This window comes from Lampris incognitus, chromosome 19, assembly GCF_029633865.1.
Source record: "Lampris incognitus isolate fLamInc1 chromosome 19, fLamInc1.hap2, whole genome shotgun sequence".
In the NCBI taxonomy this organism is placed as follows: Eukaryota; Metazoa; Chordata; class Actinopteri; order Lampriformes; family Lampridae; genus Lampris; species Lampris incognitus.
The window spans coordinates 33397347-33421678 of record NC_079229.1 but is presented as its reverse complement, the minus strand read 5'-3'; the positions used below and the strand labels follow the sequence as shown (position 1 = coordinate 33421678).

General features: G+C 48.4%; 1 protein-coding gene across 1 annotated transcript in view; it reads right to left on the bottom strand.

Moving 5' to 3' along the window:
- Positions 1–204: 204 nt before the first annotated feature.
- Positions 205–24332, bottom strand: part of LOC130129692 (matrix metalloproteinase-16-like) — a 101889-nt gene continuing 77761 nt past the window's right edge. The window contains exons 7-10 of the mRNA XM_056299278.1: positions 17460–17598; positions 8429–8579; positions 7897–8012; positions 205–1442 (exon numbers count right to left, since the gene is read on the bottom strand). Of these exons, the coding sequence (XP_056155253.1) occupies positions 1108–1442; positions 7897–8012; positions 8429–8579; positions 17460–17598 (741 nt within the window). The 3' untranslated portion in view covers positions 205–1107. The remainder of the gene's footprint in view (positions 1443–7896; positions 8013–8428; positions 8580–17459; positions 17599–24332) is intronic.

Sequence of the window (24332 nt, the reverse complement as noted above, 5' to 3'; positions counted from 1 at the left end):
TGTCTCAGACAAACTGCCACAACAGTCAGAGTGCTCCCCAACTCTTAATCGCTGCAAAAGGATCGAGAGAGGGGAAAGAATGGGGGGGAAAAAATAAAAATAAAATAAAAACTGAAGACAAAACGTGACCATGGGGGGGGGGGGTGGGGGGGGAGAAAGAAAAGAAACCTACTGTGATTCTCTTTGGAGAAAAAGTCGTCTTTATTTGGTTTGGGTTGAACTTTTCTTTAGGATTGCATTAAAGGGAACGCTAAGGACCTCCTTTCTCCAGGAAAAAAAAGAAGAAGAAGAGAGAGCGAGAAAACAAATAAATTAGAAAACAACGGGAGAAGTGAGCAAGTGGAGAGAATGGCGAGGAGATGGTTGATGAGATGGTTCTTGGTTAATGGTTAGTAGAGGTGGAGGCGTTAATCTTCCCAGCTTGAGGTGGTGGTGGCGATCAAAAGATATAAAAGAACGAAGCGACTTTTGTTCTCTCCACAACCTGATATGACTGATGACAACGCAGTGCATTGCGGGAAGAGTCTTGAGTCGCCCTGAAGGTCCCGCCACCCCATCCACCCGCCCCCCCCCCCCCCCGTCCCCCCTTCTTTTAAGAGCGGCTGCGCTGGGCAGTAGCAGAGACGGCGTGAGGGAGGGAGGAAGCAAGTGAAGTTTGTCGGGTACAAAGTGATGATGCTTCCTCTTGCCCAGCAGGACAAAAAGGTTCGTTTAGGCAAAGACTCTCCTCGCAGGTCCACGAAGACGCCGCCTCTGTTCGTCGAAAAGGGTTCGGGGCGGGGGGTGGGGTGGGTGACCGGGGCTCTGCGGAGTCAGCTTTAAAGTTCTCTGTGTGGGCGTCACGTCATATGGATGGAGGGGTGGAGGGCGGCGCCCACCACCCCGCCTGCCCACCACCTCAGACTGTTTCTGTGCGGCGTAGAGAGGAGGTCAGATCGCACAGAAAGAGGAGGGAGGAAATGGCCGCGTGTTCGCTTTGCAGGTGTCCAAAAGTCCACAATGCCACCTCCTCCGTCTCCTTCCCCTTCCTAATCCGACACAGGAGAGGGCCCCTCCACCCGTCCATCCATCCCTCCTCCTCCTCCTTCTCCTCCCCTCCGTTGTCTCTCAGACCCACTCCTGCATGGAGCGTTTGCAGTACAGTATGTGGCGCGGCGTGCCCTTCCTCTTAAACTGCACCACAGTGTAGACCAGCACCAGCAGGCACAGCGCCAGCACGCAGGGGATGACGATGGCGATGGCCTTCATCGTGTTGGCCTCCTTCTCCAGCTCGATCACCACGTCCGAGTTGCCGTCGTCGGTCGGGGGCCACTCGGGGTCGACCGGCGTCAGGTCGCAGCCCATGAAATCTTTGAGGATGGAGCGAGGGTAGCCGGGCTCCACGCGCAGACGCTGGTTGTTGAACTTCCAGTACTCCTTCCCCTTGTAAAAGTAGGTGAAACCTGAGGAAGGAGAACAGAGGGGAAACAGATCCCGGTGAGCACATCAGTCAAGTACCGTTCGCTTTGTGTCGGCCTCGTCCCTTTAGGGGGAAAGCAAATGAGGAAGGTGAAGGAAACGGTCGAGGCAAGCGGCACCCTTACATCTTATGACTCCGCTAAAACCCACGCTCCTCCTTTAACTCAGAAATAAGAGACCATCAGCATCTACAGATAATGTTGCTACAAAACTCAGAAAGATGAACGGCAAAATCAGTGAGTTTCAATTGGTGATTAATTCTTTGGCAGCGTCTCATACCGAGGGGGGCATTTAGACTACCAAGCAAATACATTTTGAAAAACTGCTGCCGTTTCATTTGGCCAAGTCCGAGTCTGTTTGTACGTCTGGAAGCCCGGCTCGGTTCTGTTCACTCGGTTCAAACAAGCGAGGGAGTCAATTTGCTCCTCAACTCATTTACTGAATCTTTTGCACGATTAGCAAAAACAACAACAACCACCACCAGCTTAAAAAGCCCTGGCTGAACTGAAACTTAAATGACCCTTACCCCGAGATAGGTCAAGCGCGACCCCGCCGGTTCAAACGCTTGAAATGACATCAGACGAAGAACCGTAAACGGCTTCAGCTCTGCTGCGCGTTGTCTTTCACTGTCCATCGGGACTAATTATCGCTGGACATACACGAGGACGCCGTTAACCACGGATCGTGCCGTACAACAGTAAACAGAACAACATCCGCCGTGTAGACCCAGCAAGGCGCTTGTGGGGACTGGATATCAGTACAGAGTCACTGAGCAGGAAGTGAGAGCAGCTCTCCTGATGTGACTCTTAATTAATAATTCTACTTAGACGCGCCGTCAGTGTTTATTTTGATGTCACGTCTTTGAGAGAGTGATCTCCCCACAGGCCGACGCTATTTCCTACCACTTGAGAAAAGCTTTCTCTTTAAATGGAGGAGCACAAGCGGAGGCCAAGATAAAGACATAAAGACACAGTCTACCTCTTCTCTCTCCTGCTCTCTCGCTCTCTGTCTTGCTCGCTCACATCCGACATGTGCCGCCAAGCTGTGACATATCGTTAACATGACAGTCCGGCTGCATCCACCCGCCATCCCTCAGTGTTCCACTTTCTCTTTGTTTCGTCCTGTTTATTATTCATGCACACTCTTCCAGGCAAAATGAGGAAGAAAATGCTTTCTGTTTCCGGTTGGATGGAAAGATGGAGATGAGTGGCGGGGGGGGGGGGGCTGGGGTTGTGGCGGTGGGGGGGGGGCTGGGGATTTTAAAGTGGAGATGTTTCTGGTGAGCTAGCGTGGGAGTGTAGGACGAGGTCTTAAAAGATTCATCTTGAAGGAAGAAGAGAGAGAGAGAGACTGGCCTAGGAGTGCATAAAATTGGACGCCAAAATTTGTTGGGGATTAATCGACCCAATAGAGTCCAATAGCTTGACTCAGTAGAGTCCAATAGCTTGACTCAGTAGAGTCCAATAGCTTGACTCAGTAGAGTCCAATAGCTTGACTCAGTAGAGTCCAATAGCTTGACTCAGTAGAGTCCAATAGCTTGTCCCAATAGAGTCCAACAGCAATCTGTTTTTAATGTTAACGTGGGCCTTGGTGTAAATGCACATGTGGATTTGGTCGTATAATGTGTGACAAAGACGCCACGTGACCGTCTGTGTGAGTACTGAGTACAGTTGTGTCATGGGGGACACAGGCTGCATAAAAATATGGACATGCATCTGTGATGTCACTCGTAGGTTCCCGAAGAGCCTTTGTTGTGAAGCCGTGATCGTCAGCATGTTGTCAGATTTTTTTAGGCGTAACGTCTGAAATTGTAAAAGAACCTGCTTCAGACACGAGCGACCTGTCAATCACCCAAAAGACAGAACTGTCAATCAAGGCGACCAAGACTCAAATATACCCGTCTTTAAGGCTTCATACCCTTTTGATGGAGCAGTAACTTTCCAACTCCCTACTAAAACCCACGTAAGAAGAAGAATTGAAATGAGCTGTTGAGACCCGAACTTCTTGCAGAAAAATGTGTTTTGAAAGAGAAGTCGGATTTTTTTTTTAAAAATTAACTTCCTCACAGCCCAAGTCTTTTTGGAGCCAGCATCTAACAGCCATTAGAAGAACTGCATCTTAAGGCATTTCTGCATTGACTTCCAAAATCAGACATGGTGGATGCTTGGAGAGACAGCAAAGCTGGATGAAGGTCAACTCCAACTGGTTATCTATTAACTCGTACCCCATCCGATCCCCCTCCACAGCCCATGTTTGTGGAAAAGCAATAAAACACGAGTTAATGGTGACACCAAACAATAACTGACTAGCCCTTATATACTGCTGTGACTAATATACCGCTGTGACTTATATACTGCTGTGACTTATATACAACTATGACTTATATACCGCTGTTACTTATATACCGCTGTGACTTATATACTGCTGTGACTTATATACTGCTGTGACTAATATACCTCTGTGACCAATATACCGCTGGGACTTACATACCGCTGTGACCAATATACCGCTGGGACTTATATATGGCTGTGACTTATATACCGCTGTGACTAATATACCGCTGTGACTTACATACCGCTGTGACTAATATACCGCTGTGACCAATATACCGCTGTGACCAATATACCGCTGGTACTTGTATACCGCTGGGACTAATATACCGCTGTGACTAATATACCGCTGTGACTAATATACCGCTGTGACTTATATACCGCTGTGACTAATATACCGCTGTGACTTATATACCGCTGTGACTTATATACCGCTGTGACTTATATACCGCTGTGACTTACATACCGCTGTGACTAATATACCTGCTGTGACCAATATACCGCTGGGACTTGTATACCGCTGTGACTAATATACCGCTGTGACTTATATACCGCTGTGACTACTATACCGCTGTGACTTATATACCGCTGTGACTTATATACCGCTGTGACTTATATACCGCTGTGACTAATATACCGCTGTGACTAATATACCGCTGTGACTTATATACCGCTGTGACTTATATACCGCTGTGACTTACATACCGCTGTGACTAATATACCTGCTGTGACCAATATACCGCTGGGACTTATATACCGCTGTGACTAATATACCGCTGTGACTTATATACCGCTGTGACTACTATACCGCTGTGACTTATATACCGCTGTGACTTATATACCGCTGTGACTTATATACCGCTGTGACTAATATACCGCTGTGACTTATATACCGCTGTGACTACTATACCGCTGTGACTTATATACCGCTGTGACTAATATACCGCTGTGACTAATATACCGCTGTGACTTATATACCGCTGTGACTTATATACCGCTGTGACTAATATACCGCTGTGACTTATATACCGCTGTGACTTATATACCGCTGGGACTTATATACCGCTGTGACTAATATACCGCTGTGACTTATATACCGCTGTGACTTATATACCGCTGTGACTAATATACCTGCTGTGACCAATATACCGCTGGTACTTGTATACCGCTGGGACTAATATACCGCTGTGACTAATATACCGCTGTGACCAATATACCGCTGGTACTTGTATACCGCTGGGACTAATATACCGCTGTGACTAATATACCGCTGTGACTAATATACCGCTGTGACTTATATACCGCTGTGACTAATATACCGCTGTGACTTATATACCGCTGTGACTTATATACCGCTGTGACTTATATACCGCTGTGACTTACATACCGCTGTGACTAATATACCTGCTGTGACCAATATACCGCTGGGACTTGTATACCGCTGTGACTAATATACCGCTGTGACTTATATACCGCTGTGACTACTATACCGCTGTGACTTATATACCGCTGTGACTTATATACCGCTGTGACTTATATACCGCTGTGACTAATATACCGCTGTGACTAATATACCGCTGTGACTTATATACCGCTGTGACTTATATACCGCTGTGACTTACATACCGCTGTGACTAATATACCTGCTGTGACCAATATACCGCTGGGACTTATATACCGCTGTGACTAATATACCGCTGTGACTTATATACCGCTGTGACTACTATACCGCTGTGACTTATATACCGCTGTGACTTATATACCGCTGTGACTTATATACCGCTGTGACTAATATACCGCTGTGACTTATATACCGCTGTGACTACTATACCGCTGTGACTTATATACCGCTGTGACTAATATACCGCTGTGACTAATATACCGCTGTGACTTATATACCGCTGTGACTTATATACCGCTGTGACTAATATACCGCTGTGACTTATATACCGCTGTGACTTATATACCGCTGGGACTTATATACCGCTGTGACTAATATACCGCTGTGACTTATATACCGCTGTGACTTATATACCGCTGTGACTAATATACCGCTGTGACTTATATACCGCTGTGACTAATATACCACTGTGACTTATATACCGCTGGGACTTATATACCGCTGGGACTAATATACCGCTGTGACCAATATATCACTGTGACTTATATACCACTGTGACTAATATACCGCTGTGACTTATATACCGCTGTGACTAATATACCACTGTGACTTATATACCGCTGGGACTTATATACCGCTGGGACTAATATACCGCTGTGACCAATATATCACTGTGACTAATATACCGCTGTGACTTACATACCGCTGTGACTAATATACCGCTGTGACCAATATATCACTGTGACTTATATATCGCTGGGACTAATATACCACTGTGACCAATATACCGCTGTGACTTTTATACCGCTGGGACTTATATACCGCTGGGACTTATATACCGCTGTGACTAATATACCGCTGGGACTTATATACCGCTGGGACTTATATACCACTGGGACCAATATACCGCTGTGATTTATATACCGCTGGGACTAATATACCGCTGGGACTAATATACCGCTGTGATTTATATACCGCTGGGACCAATATACCGCTGTGACTTATATACCGCTGGGACTAATATACCGCTGGGACTAATATACCGCTGGGACTAATATACCGCTGGGACTAATATACCGCTGTGACAGGCGTCCAGAACAGAAATGGATTAGATGTTTTCAGTCGCTTCAGTTGGCATAGTGCTCAAAACAAAGAACACAGACTAAGTAAGGAGGAAAGTCCACAAGACACCAAGAGACAACTGCACAGAGATAGACAGAGCTGTTGAACACACACACACACACAAAGCGCCGCCACCAATGTAAGTGAAATATGAGCGAGAAAGAAAGATAGAAATGAGTGAAAAAGTGAAAGAGGGTTAACGGAGAGGGAGGTGAGATAGCCCACCAGACCAAGCTCTTATGTGTTAGAGTCTGGTCAAAACCGCCCCAGGGTCCCTGCCCTGCTCTACAAAGTCTCTCTCTCTCTCTCTCTCTCTCTCTCTCTCTCTCTCTCTCTCTCTCTCTCTCTCTCTCTCTCTCTCTCTCTCTCTCTCTCTCTCTCACACACACACACACACACGCTATCGTCTTCTTCCACCACATACTCAATTACGGCTGCTTATCTGGGTCAATGTTATGGGCACGCTGTTTGACACAGTGTTTCTGCAGACAGCCAGTCAGCCAAGCAAATGCCAGCTAATTTATGTGTACCGCGAGAGAGTGAGAGAGTACACATATCTGTGAACGCAGACACACACACACACACAAACAAAGACACTGAGCATATTTAGCCAAAATCCTTCCCTGAGCTATCACTCCACCCTTCATGCTCCAGTTGATGCCCGGTCCACCTGGCATCACAGGATACATGCCCAGCTATGGAGCTGACACAGGAGCCGCGAGCACAGATGGCACGAGCGTTCTTCGCCACCTGCCGTGCATTTTCCAACGCAGCCGCTGCCAGGGCCCGGCCCGGAGCCACTCGCACAACACAGCCAATGAGAAGCACTCTTTCTCGCTTTGCACCCTCTGATTGGCCACTGGACCAAGACATCTGAGTCATGCGGAGGTTAACGGCCCGCCTCCCCACCCTCGCTGAGGGCCAGCTGGCTGAAACCGGAATGAGCGCCCAGCGGTGGTCTTGTCCTCTCTGCTTTCCACAACTCTGCTCCAACTGGGTCTTATGGCCCACCGGGCAGAATGGAGCGGTTCTCCGACACTTTTGCTTCAGGTGCTTCGATAAAACTAAGTGCAGTTCCAGCGTAACGTGACCTCTATTCTTAGCGAGCAGCGGTAACAGAAAAACAGCTTAGCCTGAGGGAGACTAGCGCTCGGTCTGCCGCAGCCCTCCTGGTGGTGCCCGTATAGGAGCTTATCAACAACACAGAGCACAGTATCTGGGCCAGATCTCCAGTCAGTACTGGTCTGGTAGCTGTAGTACGCTGCCCTGCATGAACCTGTGGCACGTATATACATATATACAGTGCCACACAAGCCGTGACTGACAAATCAGACAATGAGGTGGGCGGGACAAATGGGGCCCTACCGTTGGCTTTGTCGACAAACGCCCCCTGCGGCGATTCGGGAATGCCCTTCCACACGGAGATGGGTTTAGGGTATCCAGGGTCCATGGTTCTCATGTCCTCATTGTACCGCCAGTACCTAGGGGACAGACCAAACACAGGTTATAGGTGATGAAGTTGATATACTCGTGTTTACTATGAGAGAGACGAACATGTGGACTTCGAACACGGGGTGTAAGTTCACCAGCCAGGCGTCCTGCGGACAGAACACGACCTGACGACACCCAGATCAGATGTGCAACATGTCTTCAGTCCCCTTAGAGGACTGTATTCACGAGCACACACACACATACAAGGTCATAAAGCTTTCAAATCCCCGGAGGTAACACGGGGATTTGAACCTGCGACCCCTGTGTTGGTAGGCGACGGAGTGGACCGCCGCGCCGCCCGGACGGCCGACTGATCTGAAGCTTTTTTAAGTTCGCTTCCAGGAAGTGAGACTGGATTCCCTCATGCCTACTAAAGGTGATTTTGTTTGTCTCCGTCCCCTCTCACCTGTCCCCTTTAAAGAAGTAGGTCTTGGCCACATCCTCCCACCAGACGGCGGTCTCGATGCTCTGGGCCGGCATGCCGTGGCCGAACAGAGAGATGTCCTTTGGGTAGCCCGGCTGGAGCACGGTGTCGGTGAACACCCAGAACTGTTTCCCTGCACAGGAAGAGGAGAGAGCGAGAAGGAGGTCAGAGGTCAGTAACACGCTCCTTCAGATCACACGGCATCATGTACACGCTCGTGATGCACAAGGTGCCCCGTCCCCCCCCCCCCCCCGCCTGTATATAGAGGCACCCGGTAATCCATTAACCAAACGTACCCCAGTCTGAACCACTACCAAACCTGTACACCATTCATATGTGTTATACTGCTGAGGAGTCCCACCGAGTCTGTGGAGCATCTGCTGTGTCTCATACACCTGTCTCACTCCCCACACATACCTCATACACCTGTCTCACTCCCCACACATAGCTCATACACCTGTCTCACTTCCCACACATACCTCATACACTTGTCTTATGTCACACAGATACCGTCATACACCTGTCTCACTTCACACACATACCTCATACACCTGTCTCACTTCACACACATACCTCATACACCTGTCTCACGTCACACACACATACCTCATACACCTGTCTCACTTCCCACACATACCTCATACACTTGTCTTATGTCACACACATACCGTCATACACCTGTCTCACTTCACACATATACCCTCATACACCTGTCTCACTTCCCACACACACATACCTCATACACCTGTCTCACTTCACACACATACCTCATACACCTGTCTCACTTCCCACACACATACCTCATACACCTGTCTCACGTCACACACATAACTCATGCACCTGTCTCACTTCACACACACACCTCATACACCTGTCTCACTTCACACACATACCTCATACACCTGTCTCACGTCACACACACATACCTCATACACCTGTCTCACTTCACACACATACCTCATACACTTGTCTTATGTCACACACATACCTCATACACCTGTCTCACGTCACACACATACCTCATACACCTGTCTCACTTCACACATACCTCATACACCTGTCTTACTTCACACACATACCTCATACACCTGTCTCACTTCACACACACATACCTCATACACCTGTCTCACTTCACACACACATACCTCATACACCTGTCTCACTTCACACACATACCTCATACACTTGTCTTATGTCACATACATACCTCATACACCTGTCTCACTTCCCACACACATACCTCATACACCTGTCTCACGTCACACACATAACTCATACACCTGTCTCACTTCACACACACACCTCATACACCTGTCTCACTTCACACATATACCTCATACACCTGTCTCACGTCACACACACATACCTCATACACCTGTCTCACTTCACACACATACCTCATACACTTGTCTTATGTCACACACATACCTCATACACCTGTCTCACGCCACACACATACCTCATACACCTGTCTCACTTCCCACACATACCTCATACACCTGTCTCACTTCACACACATACCTCATACACCTGTCTCACGTCACACACATACCTCATACACCTGTCTCACTTCCCACACATACCTCATACACCTGTCTTACTTCACACACATACCTCATACACCTGTCTCACTCCACACACACATACCTCATACACCTGTCTTACTTCCCACACATACCTCATACACCTGTCTCACTTCCCACACATACCTCATACACCTGTCTCAGTTCACACACATACCTCATACACCTGTCTCACTTCCCACACATACCTCATACACCTGTCTCACATCACACACACATACCTCATACACCTGTCTCACTTCCCACACATACCTCATACACCTGTCTCACTTCACACACATACCTCATACACCTGTCTCACTTCACACACATACCTCATACACCTGTCTCACATCACACATACCTCATACACCTGTCTCACGTCACACACATACCTCATACACCTGTCTCACTTCCCACACATACCTCATACACCTGTCTTACTTCACACACATACCTCATACACCTGTCTCACTTCCCACACATACCTCATACACCTGTCTCACTTCACACACATACCTCATACACTTGTCTTATGTCACATACATACCTCATACACCTGTCTCACTTCACACACATACCTCATACACCTGTCTCACTTCACACACATACCTCATACACCTGTCTCACTTCACACACATACCTCATACACCTGTCTCACTTCCCACACATACCTCATACACTCGTCTTATATCACACACATACCTCATACACCTGTCTTACGTCACACACATACCGTCATACACCTGTCTTACGTCACACACATACCGTCATATACCTGTCTTACGTCATACACATATCGTCATACACCTGTCTTACATCACCCACATACCTCATACACCTGTCTTATGTCACACACATACCGTCATACACCTGTCTTACATAACACATACCGTCATACACCTGTCCTATGTCACACACATACTGTCATACACCTGTCTTATGTCACACACATACTGTCATACACCTGTCTTACTTCACACACATACTGTCATACACCTGTCTTACATCACACATATACCATCATACACCTGTGTCTTGACAAAAGCATTGATATAGGAGAAAGCACTGCAACTAACACAACAGCACTTTGAGTTGTGAGGAGGAGGAGGGAGAGGTGAAGGAGGGAGGCGGAGTCGGGCAGAGCTATAGGAACAGACACAGCGTCGTATCCAGATACTGGGATCTCTGAGTTTGATATCCATGTTGCCATTGTTTAAGAAACAGTCCATAATCTGGCAGATCTTACAGCAACTCTTTTGTTGTTGGAAAAATGACCCAGCAAACCCTACCCCACTACAGTGTAGAGGTCTGAGCCGATGTTGAATTACTGTAAGTCAAGTCAGCTTTTATTTGTATAGCCCAATATCGCAAATTACACATTTGTCTCAGGGGGCTTTACAGCAACACAACATCCTGTCCTTACACCCTCACATCGGATAAGGAACAACTCTCTAAAAACCCTTTTTATGTCCACAGCAGAGTATGTGTGTGTGTGTTTGTGTGTGTGTGTGTGCGTGCGTGCGTGCGTGCATGCTTAACACAGCTTGGAAAACTATGAGGGGGGGAAAAAAGGTACTCGTGATTTGTACCATGAAAAAGATCTCTCCCACACTCCCTCTTTCCTGTGCAGTAATTAGGTTAAATGGTGTCTTTTGACACACACATAGCCCTTTCCCCCTCTTTCACACACACACACACACACACACACACACACACACACACACACACACACACACACACACACATTATCCAGGAAGTGGTTTTCTTCCTGGCTGGTGAGGGTCTGGGGTGGGTCAAAAGGAAGTATTGGGAGTGAGAGAGGGAGGAAGGGCGAAAGAAGGGAGAGACACAAGAGAGCAGGAGATGCTATAGCTGTAATATTTAATTTTCGCTGGACATTGTGTGTTAGTCATCACTGGAACATGACTTGAGACGGTAAATATTTCTTTTTTCAAGCTGGGTTGTCGTTAACAGTGACCACACCAGTCAGAAATACTGTAATAGTACAACACGCTCACTACCTGTTACCCATGAAGAACACTCAACCTCAGAACCTTGGTCCACAGGTTTTAAACCAGAATTGGGTTACAGAAAGACGGAGGGAGACACGGAGGGAGACAGGGAGAGGGAGGGAGAGGGGGGGGGAGTGACAGCGAGGGAGAGGGGGGAGGGAGAGACGGGATGAGGAGGAGGGGGAGTAGTGAGTCTGACGAGAGAAATCACAGACGTATGTCTGTGTGTGTGTGTGTGTGTGTGTGTGTGTGTATGTGTGTGTGTATGTGTGTTTGTGTGTGTGTTTGGCAGGGGAAGTGTGAGAGGATATGGCGACATCGGGGCCATATCCTCAACCTGTTGTACTGTAGGTTGACGCATATCGAGCTCAATTCTTATCAAACTGGTGTGTGCGGTTCCTGTTTCGCCTCGCTTGCAGTTCTTCGGATGGAAGACTAGCGTGGACCCAGAATTCAGGAACGTCTTCCTGATGCTCTTTGACAGTTCCCTCAGTGTTGCAGAAGGTGAACAGTCCAGAGAAGCTAGACTTCATAATCTGTGATGTCATCAAGTGGCACTTATTAGAGCTGGATAATATGTGGATATGATATTAATACGGTGATCTGAGACTAGAGGTGTTGAGGGATTTTGGCTCTGGTTATCTGGTGATGTAACTTAAATGTTGTCATGTCCTGGTCTTAAAGGCCGCATTACAGTAAACAGAGACAATTTTCTGAATTTATTGGACTGTTTTTGGTCATCATGTCCACACTACTAATGATCATTTATCAATATTTTCTATTGTGTAAATGTCTTATGAAAGCAAATATCCTGACATCACTGATAGGGAGATATCCAGACTGTTGTGATGAGTGATCTCGTCAGTATCGCCCTGCCTTGTTATTATGCTGGACTGGGCTGTCTGCAAGACCACATGAGTGTGGGGCGAACGTGATAGGAGCAACATATGGACGGGTTGGGGGTGGGGGTCAGTTCGGTGCCAACTGGCGATACTGAGCCGTGATGATTTCAACATCGAAACATTTCCTCTGAATCCCAACAGATGCTGTGAAGAGGTCTGATGTCATGATTTCTGCAGCCCTGAATGTCTGAATTTGAATTGTTTGAATGTTGCACTCATCAAATATGAAAATTAACGCATTTTGTTGTTCAATTTCTTTGCATTATTACACTTATAAAGCATTGATAATTTCAAGCATTCTCTCCCCACCTGAGAGAAACACCTTGTTGAAAGAACCACTCAATGGTAGGGGAAGTGCTCAACAAATAAGGAGCAAAATAATCCAGTGAGTCAAGTAAATTCTTTATGTCAACTGATGATTGCTTATGGCAGGAAACAGGCTTGTACTGTCTCATAAAGAATTTCCCTGACTCACTGGAGATATATATATACGTACATACATACACTATATGTACATAAGTATTGGGACACCTGGCCATTACACCTGCTGGAGCTTTTATGACATCTCATTCTAAAGCCATTGGCATTAATATGGAGTTGGTCCCCCCTTTGCGGCTATAACAGCTTCCACTCTTCTGGGAAGGCTTTCCACAAGATTTTGGAGTGTGTCTGTGGGAATTTTTGCCCATTCATCCAGAAGAGCATTTGTGAGGTCAGGCACTGATATTGGACGAGAAGACCTGGCTCGCAATCTCTGTTCTAGTTCATCCCAAAGGTGTTCATTCGATGGGGTTGAAGTCAGGGCTCTGTGCGGGCCAGTCAAGTTCCTCCACACCAAACTCAGCCAACCATGTCTTAATGGACCTTGCTTTGTGCACTGGGGCACAGTCATGCTGGAACAGAAAAGGGCCCGTCCCCAAATTGTTCTCACAAAGTTGGAAGCATAGAAATGTCCAAAATGTCTTGGTATGCTGAAGCATTAAGATTTCCCTTCACTGGAACTAAGAGGCCTAGCCCAACCCCTGAAAAACAACCCCATACCATTACCCCTCTTCCACCAAACCTTACAGTTGGCCTGATGCAGTCAGGCAGGTAACGTTCTCCTGGCATCCGCCAAACCCAGACTCGTCCATCAGACTGCCAGACAGAGAAGCGTGATTCGTCCCTCCACAGAACACGTTTCCACTGCTCCAGAGTCCAGTGGCAGCGTGCTTTACACCACTCCATCTGATGCCTGGTATTGTGCTTGGTGGTGTAAGGCTTGCATGCAGCTGCTCGGCCATGGAAACCCATTCCATGAAGCTCCTGGCACACAGTTTTTGTGCTGATGTTAATGCCAGAGGAAGTTAGGAACTCTGCAGTTATTGAGCCAACAGAGTGTTGGCGACTTTTACGCACTATCTGCCTCAACACTCGTTGACCCCGCTGTGTGACTTTACTTGGTCAGCCACTTCGTGGCTGGGTTGCTGTTGTTCCTAAATGCTTCCACTTTTCAATACCACTTAAGAGTTGACCGTGGAATATCTAGGTGGGAAGAAATTTCACAAACTGACTTATTGCAAAGGTGGCATCCTGACAGTACCACGCTTGAATTCACTGAGCTCTTCAGAATGACCCATTCTTTCACAAATGTGTGTAAATGCAGGCTTCATGGCTAGCTGCTTGATTTTATACACCTGTGGCAATGGGTCTGAATGAAACACCTGAATTCAATGATTAAGAGGTGTGTCGCAATACTTTTGTCCATATAGTATGTGTGTGTGGGTGTGTGTGTGTGTGTGTGTGTGTGTGTGTGTGTGTGTGTGTGTGTGTATCCAAACCGCGTATCCTGCTCTCAGGGTGGGTCGCGGGATGCTGGAGCCTATCAGCCAGGCCGCCAGACCATCACAGGGCCAACACACACATTCACACCTAGGGACAGTTTAGTACGGCCAAGTCATCTGACCTACATGTCTTTGGACTGTGGGAGGAAACCGGAGCACCCGGAGGAAACCCATGTAGACACGGGGAGAACATGCAAACTCCACACAGGACGACCCCCAAGGTTGGACTACCCCGGGGCTCGAACCCAGGACCTTCTCGCTGTGAGGCGACCGCGCTAACCACTGCGCCACCGACAATGCACTGACGATGTTGTGGATGTGTGTGGACGTTAGCGTGTTACCGTGCTATGAGTAGGTGTGTATTTCTGTCATAAGGCAAGCGTGTCTTTGGGCTGGTATGTTATCGCGTGCATTACAGGACGCCAGGAAAAGGGACGTGTCGATGATATTCCCTCTTATTGGCAGATTTAACTGCGATGTGAAGAACGGTCCTGCCCTGGAAGCAGTGGCTGCTCTTTCACAATCCACAACACCGACTTGCATCTATTTCTTATCTCCATCGGCGCCTTAGCCCGGCTGGCTCGCCCTCATTGCACTAAGCTCATCAGTGCCATGACCAAATTTTGAAGCCTCCATCTTTTCCATCCCCCCCCCCCCGCCCCGTCTTGGCAAGACTGCTTTTGCCTCCGCCTTCTCATTTGCCCCCATCGTCTCTCATGCGGTCCAGCACAGCAGCAGGGAGGAATGCATTGGATCTCTTACAGCGTGTTCCCTTCTAATTTCTCATTACAGACGGAGACAGACAGAATAAGCACTTATGGGAAATTATCTATGCATATCCAGATGAAAGCTGACGTTCCCTTAGTATGAAATTTCTAAATCTGTGTGCAGCCCCGTAGCTAAACTCTCCTCTGCACTGAGAGCGATGGGAAAGAGACTTGGAGAGTCTGCGGTGCACATGGGACCTGAGGTCTGTCTTTCCAGGAATCATCTGGTGTTGAAAATAGAAAAAGGGGTACGAGCGAGTCTCTGAGAGTTGTTGTTTTTTCATCCCGACAGACTCTGTTTTTTATTGCTCACCTGTCTCCCATTTCATCCATCTCTGCCTGGCCCTCGCTCTTCATTTCCAGGGTGTATGCGTATGTGTGTTTACAACTCTGCCGTGTTTGTATGTCATTTCCTTTGAGTGGTTTTCCAGCCGGAGAGATGATAACGCTGCAGTGGTAGCCTCACCCGGATTTTAAGTTTACAGACAACTACGCAACAAAGAGAGAAAAGGCGAGAGCCATGACTCAGCCGGGGGAAACATTCTGGAGTCCAGGGCGCAAGTCAAAACTCTTGACTTGAAATTTTCAAGAGCGTACGAATGACGGAGGAAGAGAGAGAAACCTGTTGGCCGACGGTGAACGGGATGTAGACCGCTTTAATCTTTCATAGACTCACGCCGAGCTAACACGCACAGCTAATCCCCGGGGAGACACCGGAGCGCACATACGCTAACACGACACCGCGTTACTTATTGAAGATCAGATACGCTCACGACAGACACGACAGGCGTCTGTGAATATTGACTTCCTCATTACCCGGCGCATCACATAAACAGGCCTGTGCCTGCGCACGAGGCCCACGCGACAGCCACGCCAGACGCGGCGTGTTGATGTGTAGTGCGCTTAGATGCGTGACACTTTTAATTGCGGCGACCTGAAGCGCTGATGTGCAGCGGGACGGTGTCGACACAAGAGGATTACGATCGAGTTACTCGCAGACTGTCCAACAAGACCAAGATCAGCTTCGCTGTCGTGTGTGTGTGTGTAGAATACACTGAGATTCTTGTGCTCTGGCTCGCCCTGCCTTGACACAAGGGACCCAAGGGCGCGCCATCCCAAAAAGATATACAGTACAGGGTAACACAACAGTGTGAGGTGCACATGAGCTGTTCGGCAGCCTGACTGCCTGTGGGAAGACGCTATTACTGAGACGGGTGGTGTGTGAGTTGATGCTCCGGCGGCGTTTTTTAGATGGAAGGAGCGAGAACAGAACACGAGCGGGGGTGGCTGGTGTCCTCGGTGATGTTCTGGGCTTGCCTTTTGCAGCGAGCGGTGTAAATATTGTGAAGTTGTGGTAGTTCCATAACAGCGATTCTCGCTGCTGCCTTTACAGTCCTTTGGAGCAGTCTGCAGTCCTGCGCTGTCAGGTTGCCAAACCACACCTTGATACAGCCTGTCAACACACTCTCCAGGGTACTGCGATAAAAGTTCATGAGTACCAAAACTCTTGAGACGCCTCAGAAAAAACAGTCTCTGCTCTGCCTTCTTCAGGGTGCGGTTGGTGTTCGGAGACCGTGTGAGGGTGGCCGTGATGTGTAAACCAAGAAATCTGAAACTGTCCGCAATTTCAACAGATGACCCACTGATGGAAATGGGAATGTGATTTCCTCTGACCTTTCTAAAGTCAACAGTGATTTCTTTTGTCTTGTTGACATTTAGAGAGAGGTTGTTATCATGGCACCACATGGTTAATGCTCCACTTGGCTCCGATAGGCCCTCTCATCACTGTCGCTTACTAGCCTGACTCTTTTAGTCTGAGCAAATATGCAGATGACACCACGGTGTCACCTGCATATTTAATGATGCTGTTGTGAAATTCACAGATATACAATTTCACTTTTAATTTTGGACTGAAAGTGTGTGTGTGTGTGTGTGTGTCCTTACCTTTGAAGAAGACAAATTTTCCCTCGCTGTTCTCATAGACCGCGTCGATCTTGGGGGGAAGACCCCTCCAAAAGTAGTTGATGAGCATGGGGTAGCCAGGCATCACAGAGTTGTCCCTCACCCTCCAAAACCAGTGGTCCTGTAGAGAGGGGAAGGGAAGAGAAACGAGAGAAAAGAAGAGAATTCCTTTAGAAAACGCCGCGATAAAACGCAGACATGTGTGGGTTAAAACGACAAACTAATCTATGGATCTGCCTTGAGTGTGTGTGTGTGTGTGTGTGTGTGTGTGTGTGTGTGTGTGTGTGTGTGAGAACAGGCACATGACCACAGTTACCTTTATTTAAGTCATTACAGTGTAAACAACTTATACTGATCGAACGTCATTGGACAGAATTGTTCCTATGCTGACGCCGTTTTTCGAAACTCTGGTTAATGTGACCAAACAGTCCACTTAAAGTGATCACTTTGGGTCAATTTAACATGTGAAACTATTTCAAAAGCAAAGTTATTCAGGAAATCTAACATTGGTATGTTTAATTATTTTATTGCTATCTCCGGAGATGGCTGCCACCTCCGCTCCGAAAAACCTGGAAACCGGCATCTGACATCGCCAGATGGTTTAGCGTGGCCCAGACCAAAGGCCTCGGCCTCGTGTTATCAGAACTGTACTTTGGACAACGCCAAGCTATGTTACTGTTACCGCCAGTCGCTTTCAATTCCTGGTTTGAAGCAGCTGATAGTTTGTTACAGAACAATGGCTGACAGCGGGTCATTCTGTCTTTCAGTCAATTAAATCCAATTAATCTGTTTGAGTCCATCCATCCGTCCATTATCTATCCCGCTTATCCTGCTCTCAGGGATGCTGGAGCCTATCCCAGCAGTAATTGGGCGGCAGGCGGGGAGACACCCTGGACAGGCTGAAAGGCCATCACAGGGCCGTCACACACACACACACACTCACTCACACCTAGGGACAATTTAGTACGGCCGATCCACCTGACCTACATGTCTTTGGACTGTGGGAGGAAACTGGAGCCCCTGGAGGAAACCCACGCAGACACGGAGAGAACATGCAAACTCCACACAGAGGACCACCCGGGGCAACCCCCAAGGTTGGACTCCCCCGGGGCTCGAACCCAGGACCTTCTTGCTGTGAGGCGACTGCCCTAACCACTGCGCCACTGTGCCGCCCTGTTTGATTCCATTATATTTATTCAGTAAGTGTACACATGTTGATTAGATGGTCAAACAAAAAGAGAAAAAAAATCAAATTTGCTTCACGACTGATTGATCGATAGATTGATTGGTTGGTTGATTGACGTGTCATTCACCACTTGTGTTTCCAGCCCATACCGGCTTACATGACAACATAAACATCACGCATATTAGTCCATCATAAGTCCAGCATGGTGACCATACAACCAACAAACCACACTACTGAGGGTACTTGGTCTTCTTTGCCAAGCTCTGTGTAGAAATCTGACTCAAATAAAGACTTCTTCTTCTGCTTAAAGCAATCGACGGCTTGTAGTGATCATACAGGCCTGGACAGATGTCATCACTAAGCTTCCATTGTATGCAAGCCATTACACACTACCAGAGGTTAAACACAACGACATGTAGACAACTGTCAGGGTTCATCGGGGTCCCTTCCTAAAGTGACTGAACCACATGAACCCACAGAAACTGTTTGGTGTTTTGGGAAACACAGTGGGTGGTAGTACTGATTGAATAGTACTGCCGGGTAGGATGATACAGATCAAGTTGGGCCAGATGCTTGCTTTGCAGCTTGTACAACAAACCCTGAGGAATACTGGTGATGCCAAACTCCAGCGGTCGTCTTGACGGATGTGAGGCCTTCGAGATTCATGTACAAGCTCGGGTTACCTCCAAAGCCACTGTGACCGATATCGATACCGTTCACGCTAAACTACTGTGAAAACCATCAAGCGCCGGGGTCAGAGTGCGAGCCAGGGGCTTTATGGGAACCCCGGGTTTCTGATTTCCTCGGGGAGACGTGAGCGCGGCTAGGTGGAAGGTGTGTCTTTTTGATGTTGGATGAAACCTGATGAGAGGAGGTGCAGGGGAGCCCCAGATGTGAAAGACATCAGGGCTCCTGGAGACACCGCACCCTTTGGCACGGGGCGGCCATTTTCGCTGAGCGCACACACCATGACTCTTGGCCAAGAGTCTGACCTCTCTGAGAGAGAGAGAGAGAGAGGGAGGGGGAGTGACAGACAAAGATGAGAGAGAGAGAGTACGGAAAGAGACAAGCCAAGGTTCACATCTTTACACCATGCCTCATTCCCAGTGAAAATACACAGCCCATTTATCAAATGCACTCTCTCTCGCTCTCGTCTCTCGCTACCTGTCTAATCCAATTGTTTCTCCAGGACTCCCCACTTTCCTGGACTCTTCCTTCTCCTGCTCTCCATTTCCCCTTGTCTCTGCCTCCAATTCCCTTTCTCTCTCGCTCGCTCGCTCTCTCTCTCTCTCTCTCTCTCTCTCTCTCTCTCCCTCTACCTTTCTGTTTCTCGCTCCCTCTGCTGCCCTGATTGATTTCAATTGTTCAGCGTTTTCTCCTATTTGGGACCCAGCCCAGTAATTGAAAACAGATCAAACTGTGAAAGCGGAGCCATTCGAATCCCTTTGACTCCGCAAAAGCGAAAACCTTCTTCCTCTTCCCTCCTTCCTGCCCTCATACTGAAAATAAAGACCAGGCGGGCAGACCTGAGTCGTAGAAAATTTTCGGCTGAACACTTTTTGCAAATTACTGGAATGTTTAAAATAATCAAAAGAACGTATCTGGTCTCAGCAGAAATCAGGTGGGGGTTTCCTCAGGGTTTCCATGTTTTGTGGTGGTGGCTCAGGGTGGGGGTGTGTGCTCACGCATACGGGGATAAAACGTCCATAGTCCTGATGAGCGACAAGCCCGGCTACCCTCACATACGCTTCCTGTGACAATATGAGCACGGTTCTGTAATATACACAAGACCTCTTTGCCAACAACGCTCGTCACCACCGGTAAAAGAAACTTTTCACTTCTTGTGAGGGAATGAATGAAACGCTACATCACCAAACAAAGCGGCAAACAGATAAGAGAGGAATGGAAATGTGTTTTACCCTTCACAAAAACCACCGCAGGGTGAGCACAGATGAGTCTCTCACCTGTCATGCTGAAATGGTGTGTGTGTGTGTGTGTGTGTGCGCGCACGTACAACAGGACACAGCACATCAGACAATGGTGTTATAATAGCATTATCCTCTCGTCACCTGATTGATGTGATGTGCGCGCGCACACACACACACACACACACACACACACACACACACACCAGGCTTGGATGAGAAGCAAGTGTCAGAGTCTCAGTTTGGTGGTGGGGTAGGGTGCACTGTGCTCAGTCTTCTCCATCAGAAAGGAGACGAACCCACCAAACCTCCTCTTCACCTCCTCAGAGGAACATTAAGACACACAGACAGACTGACAGTAGCAGCTCCCCTCTACGAGCGTGACTCTAGCGTCCACCATTTTGAATATCTATCTATCTATTTATCCATGTGTCCGTCTCCCTGTCATCTTATCCATCTGTCAGGGGTGGGCGGGGTTAACCGACTAATCGTCCCAGTAGTCGGGTTCCCATCCGAATGTATCGCGAATTTGAACGGACTTTTCAAGGGAGCGTCAAAGTAAAATACGAACGTATGCACGTTTCCATCCACTGCTGTTGCGCGAATGGGCGCGGCGAGATGACGTCATTAAAACAGCGCCAGTCAAACCTCAGACGACGGAAAACGTGACGGAGGGCAGTGGAAATGGAGAGTTTTGAACAACTAATATTACAGCTGTGTGCCCTTGGGACAGTTCCGCTAACAGCCCTGTGGTGTGTGTGTGTGTGTGTGTGTGTTAAGCCGTACAGAGACGACGAGGAGGAGAGCGTGCAGTGGCCTACGCGATGACGGCACAAACGGCTATGGCGGCGGCCCCCCCCATTTTTCTCCCCACATGTACTTGGCCATTACCCTAGTCTTCACATCCGGCTTCCCACCCGCAGACACGGCCAATTGTGTCTGTAGAGACGCCCGACCAAGGCGAAGGTAACACGGGGATTCGAACCGCCGACCCCCGTACTGGAAGGCAACGGAACAGACCGCTGCGCTACCCGGGCGCCCCTCCTCGTCTCTCTTTCGTCCCTCCAGCGGAGCGGAAGCTCGAGCGACACGTAAGTCACGTCATTTCCGTGCGTCATCGTTTATTGGCCGGATCCGTTTCCGTTACGCTTCGCTGCGTTTACCTTTTACCGACACGCCGGCTTCTCCACCTTCCCAAGCGAAAAACCTTCTCCACCTCCCCAAGGTGCGAAAAACCTTCTCCGCCTCCCCAAGCGAAAAACCTTCTCCACCTCCCCAAGCGAAAAACCTTCTCCACCTCCCCAAGGTGCGAAAAACCTTCTCCACCTCCCCAAGGTGCGAAAAACCTTCTCCACCTCCCCAAAGCGAAAAACCTTCTCCACCTCCCCAAGCGAAAAACCTTCTCCACCTCCCCAAAGCGAAAAACCTTCTCCACCTCCCCAAGGTGCGAAAAACCTTCTCCACCTCCCCAAAGCGAAAAAACTTATCCACCTCCCCAAGCGAAGAACCTCCCCAAGCGAAAAACCTTCTCCACCTCCCCAAAGCGAAAAACCTTCTCCACCTCCCCAAAGCGAAAAACCTTCTCCATCTCCCCAAAGCGAAAAACCTTCTCCACCTCCCCAAGCGAAAAACCTTCTCCACCTCCCCAAGCGAGCGAAAAACCTTCTCCACCTCCCCAAGGTGCGAAAAACCTTCTCCACCTCCCCAAGCGAAAAACCTCCATCTCCCCAAGCGAAAAACCTTCTCCACCTCCCCAAAGCGAAAAACCTTCTCCACCTCCCCAAAGCGAAAAACCTTCTCCACCTCCCCAAGGTGCGAAAAACCTTCTCCACCTCCCCAAGCGAAAAACCTTCTCCACCTCCCCAAGCGAGCGAAAAACCTTCTCCACCTCTCCAAGCGAAAAACCTTCTCCACCTCCCCAAGATGCGAAAAACCTTCTCCACCTCCCCAAAGCGAAAAACCTTCTCCACCTCCCCAAGCGAAAAACCTTCTCCACCTCCCCAAGCGAAAAACCTTCTCCTATTTCGAGAGTTTCCCCCATATTTTCGGAGTTACCACTCGGAGGGGGGGGTGGGGTGAGCAGATTGAAAATTCGCATAAAAACAGGTGGCTGGAAACGCAACTAATGAAGAGTTCAAATTTGCACAACTGTGATTAATGAGAAAATGACAAAAAAATAATAAACCCGCTTTCAAGCATTCATTCGGCCAAACGGCCGATTCCTTGTGCTGATTCTGTCGAAATGACGGATGGCACTGGGAATTATCTGTCAGTGCTTTTCAAATCTGGTAACGACAGGAAATCCTTTGCGTGCGTGTGCGTGCGTGTGCGTGCGTGTGAGCCTGCTGCGACGGCGGGTAGGTGTGTAATTTTAGCTGTGCCACGGGATATGCGTGAGTGTGTGCGGTGATCTGCGGAAACCGAATAACCCTGTTGAATAAAAGGAGGCCGGAAGTCCACCTGAGTGAGGCCCGTGCCGCCTAACCCTTCAGAATAGAATGCGTCATGCTCTCCAGCTGTGGTTATGAAACACTGTCGTACCACAGTGGTAATTTGGAACTGCTTGCTTTTCAAAAAACCTGCAATTATAAATGAAGTGGAACAATTTGAATTCGGTCATCATTAATTAAGACGACAAACTACTTTCCCGATTAAGGGAGTGTAGCGTGATTTAAACCAAGTGATCCTGATCCTGTTTCTGCAAGGCCAGAGGTTGGAGACACGCTTGTATGTCATTTTCTCGTTGCTCCAAAACAGTGCAGAGGACGACTGAAGCCCTGCAGATTTCTGCTCCAATACGCATCATTAACATCACCGGCCGCGGTCTGCAAAAGTCTCGGAAACTCGCAGACACACGCTGAATTTGTTATTCGCCCGCTGGTGTCCAATTTTCCCACACCCTGTATGTTTTTTCAAACGTATACAGACAAAGCAATGGCTCTCCAACCGGAAGAAAGTCAGTCGTTTACATGTAATTGGTTGCAAAAGGCCAACCACAAACCCGTAGACGCCGATCCATTTGTAAAAGGGAGTAGACAAGCGAGCAAATTCATCACATCGCAGATTTCGATTCATTGTCAGGTGTGCGTATCCCGGATGAATATCGCTTGCTTCTCGGTAACGATAGATACGTCATCAAATGTGCTCATATTGCCTCCATCTGAGTTTCCCTTTTGGGGCCAAGCTGGTCTCATTCAGATGGAGGTCCTCGCTTGGGAATAGTGTTCAAATGGGTCCCCGCGTTGTGCAGGGTGTCGATGAGCTGAACGCGTGGCGCAGGTTGTCCGTGGTCAGACAGATGTGTGCTGACATGGGGTTTGGTGAGTAAGCGCAAATAAAAGGGCCATAACGAATCGGTTTGAGCGAAGGCGCGTCGGTTTCCACGGTATGAATGCACGAGCAGTCAAAACCACGTCTGAGTGTCTGCCATGTCTCGGCAGATAAATCCTCCTTGCCAAAGCCCCCTACTTTCCATTATTGGACCACCTGTGGGCCTTGGGGGCTGTAAGACTGCTGAGATCTCAGTTCTAATGACTTGGCGTGGACCCGGCCGGGCCCCTCCAAAACAATCAAGTGGGAACAGTGAGCGGAGCCAAACCATGCAAGCCGACTGCATCAACAGCACCGACTGACCAAACAACCGGTCCTGCCATCAACCAGACAAAGGCGAGTTCACTCTTGTGTTTGACATGAACAAGCAATCACAAAAATTCAAAATTCAAGTAAAAATCGAGCGTACATCCT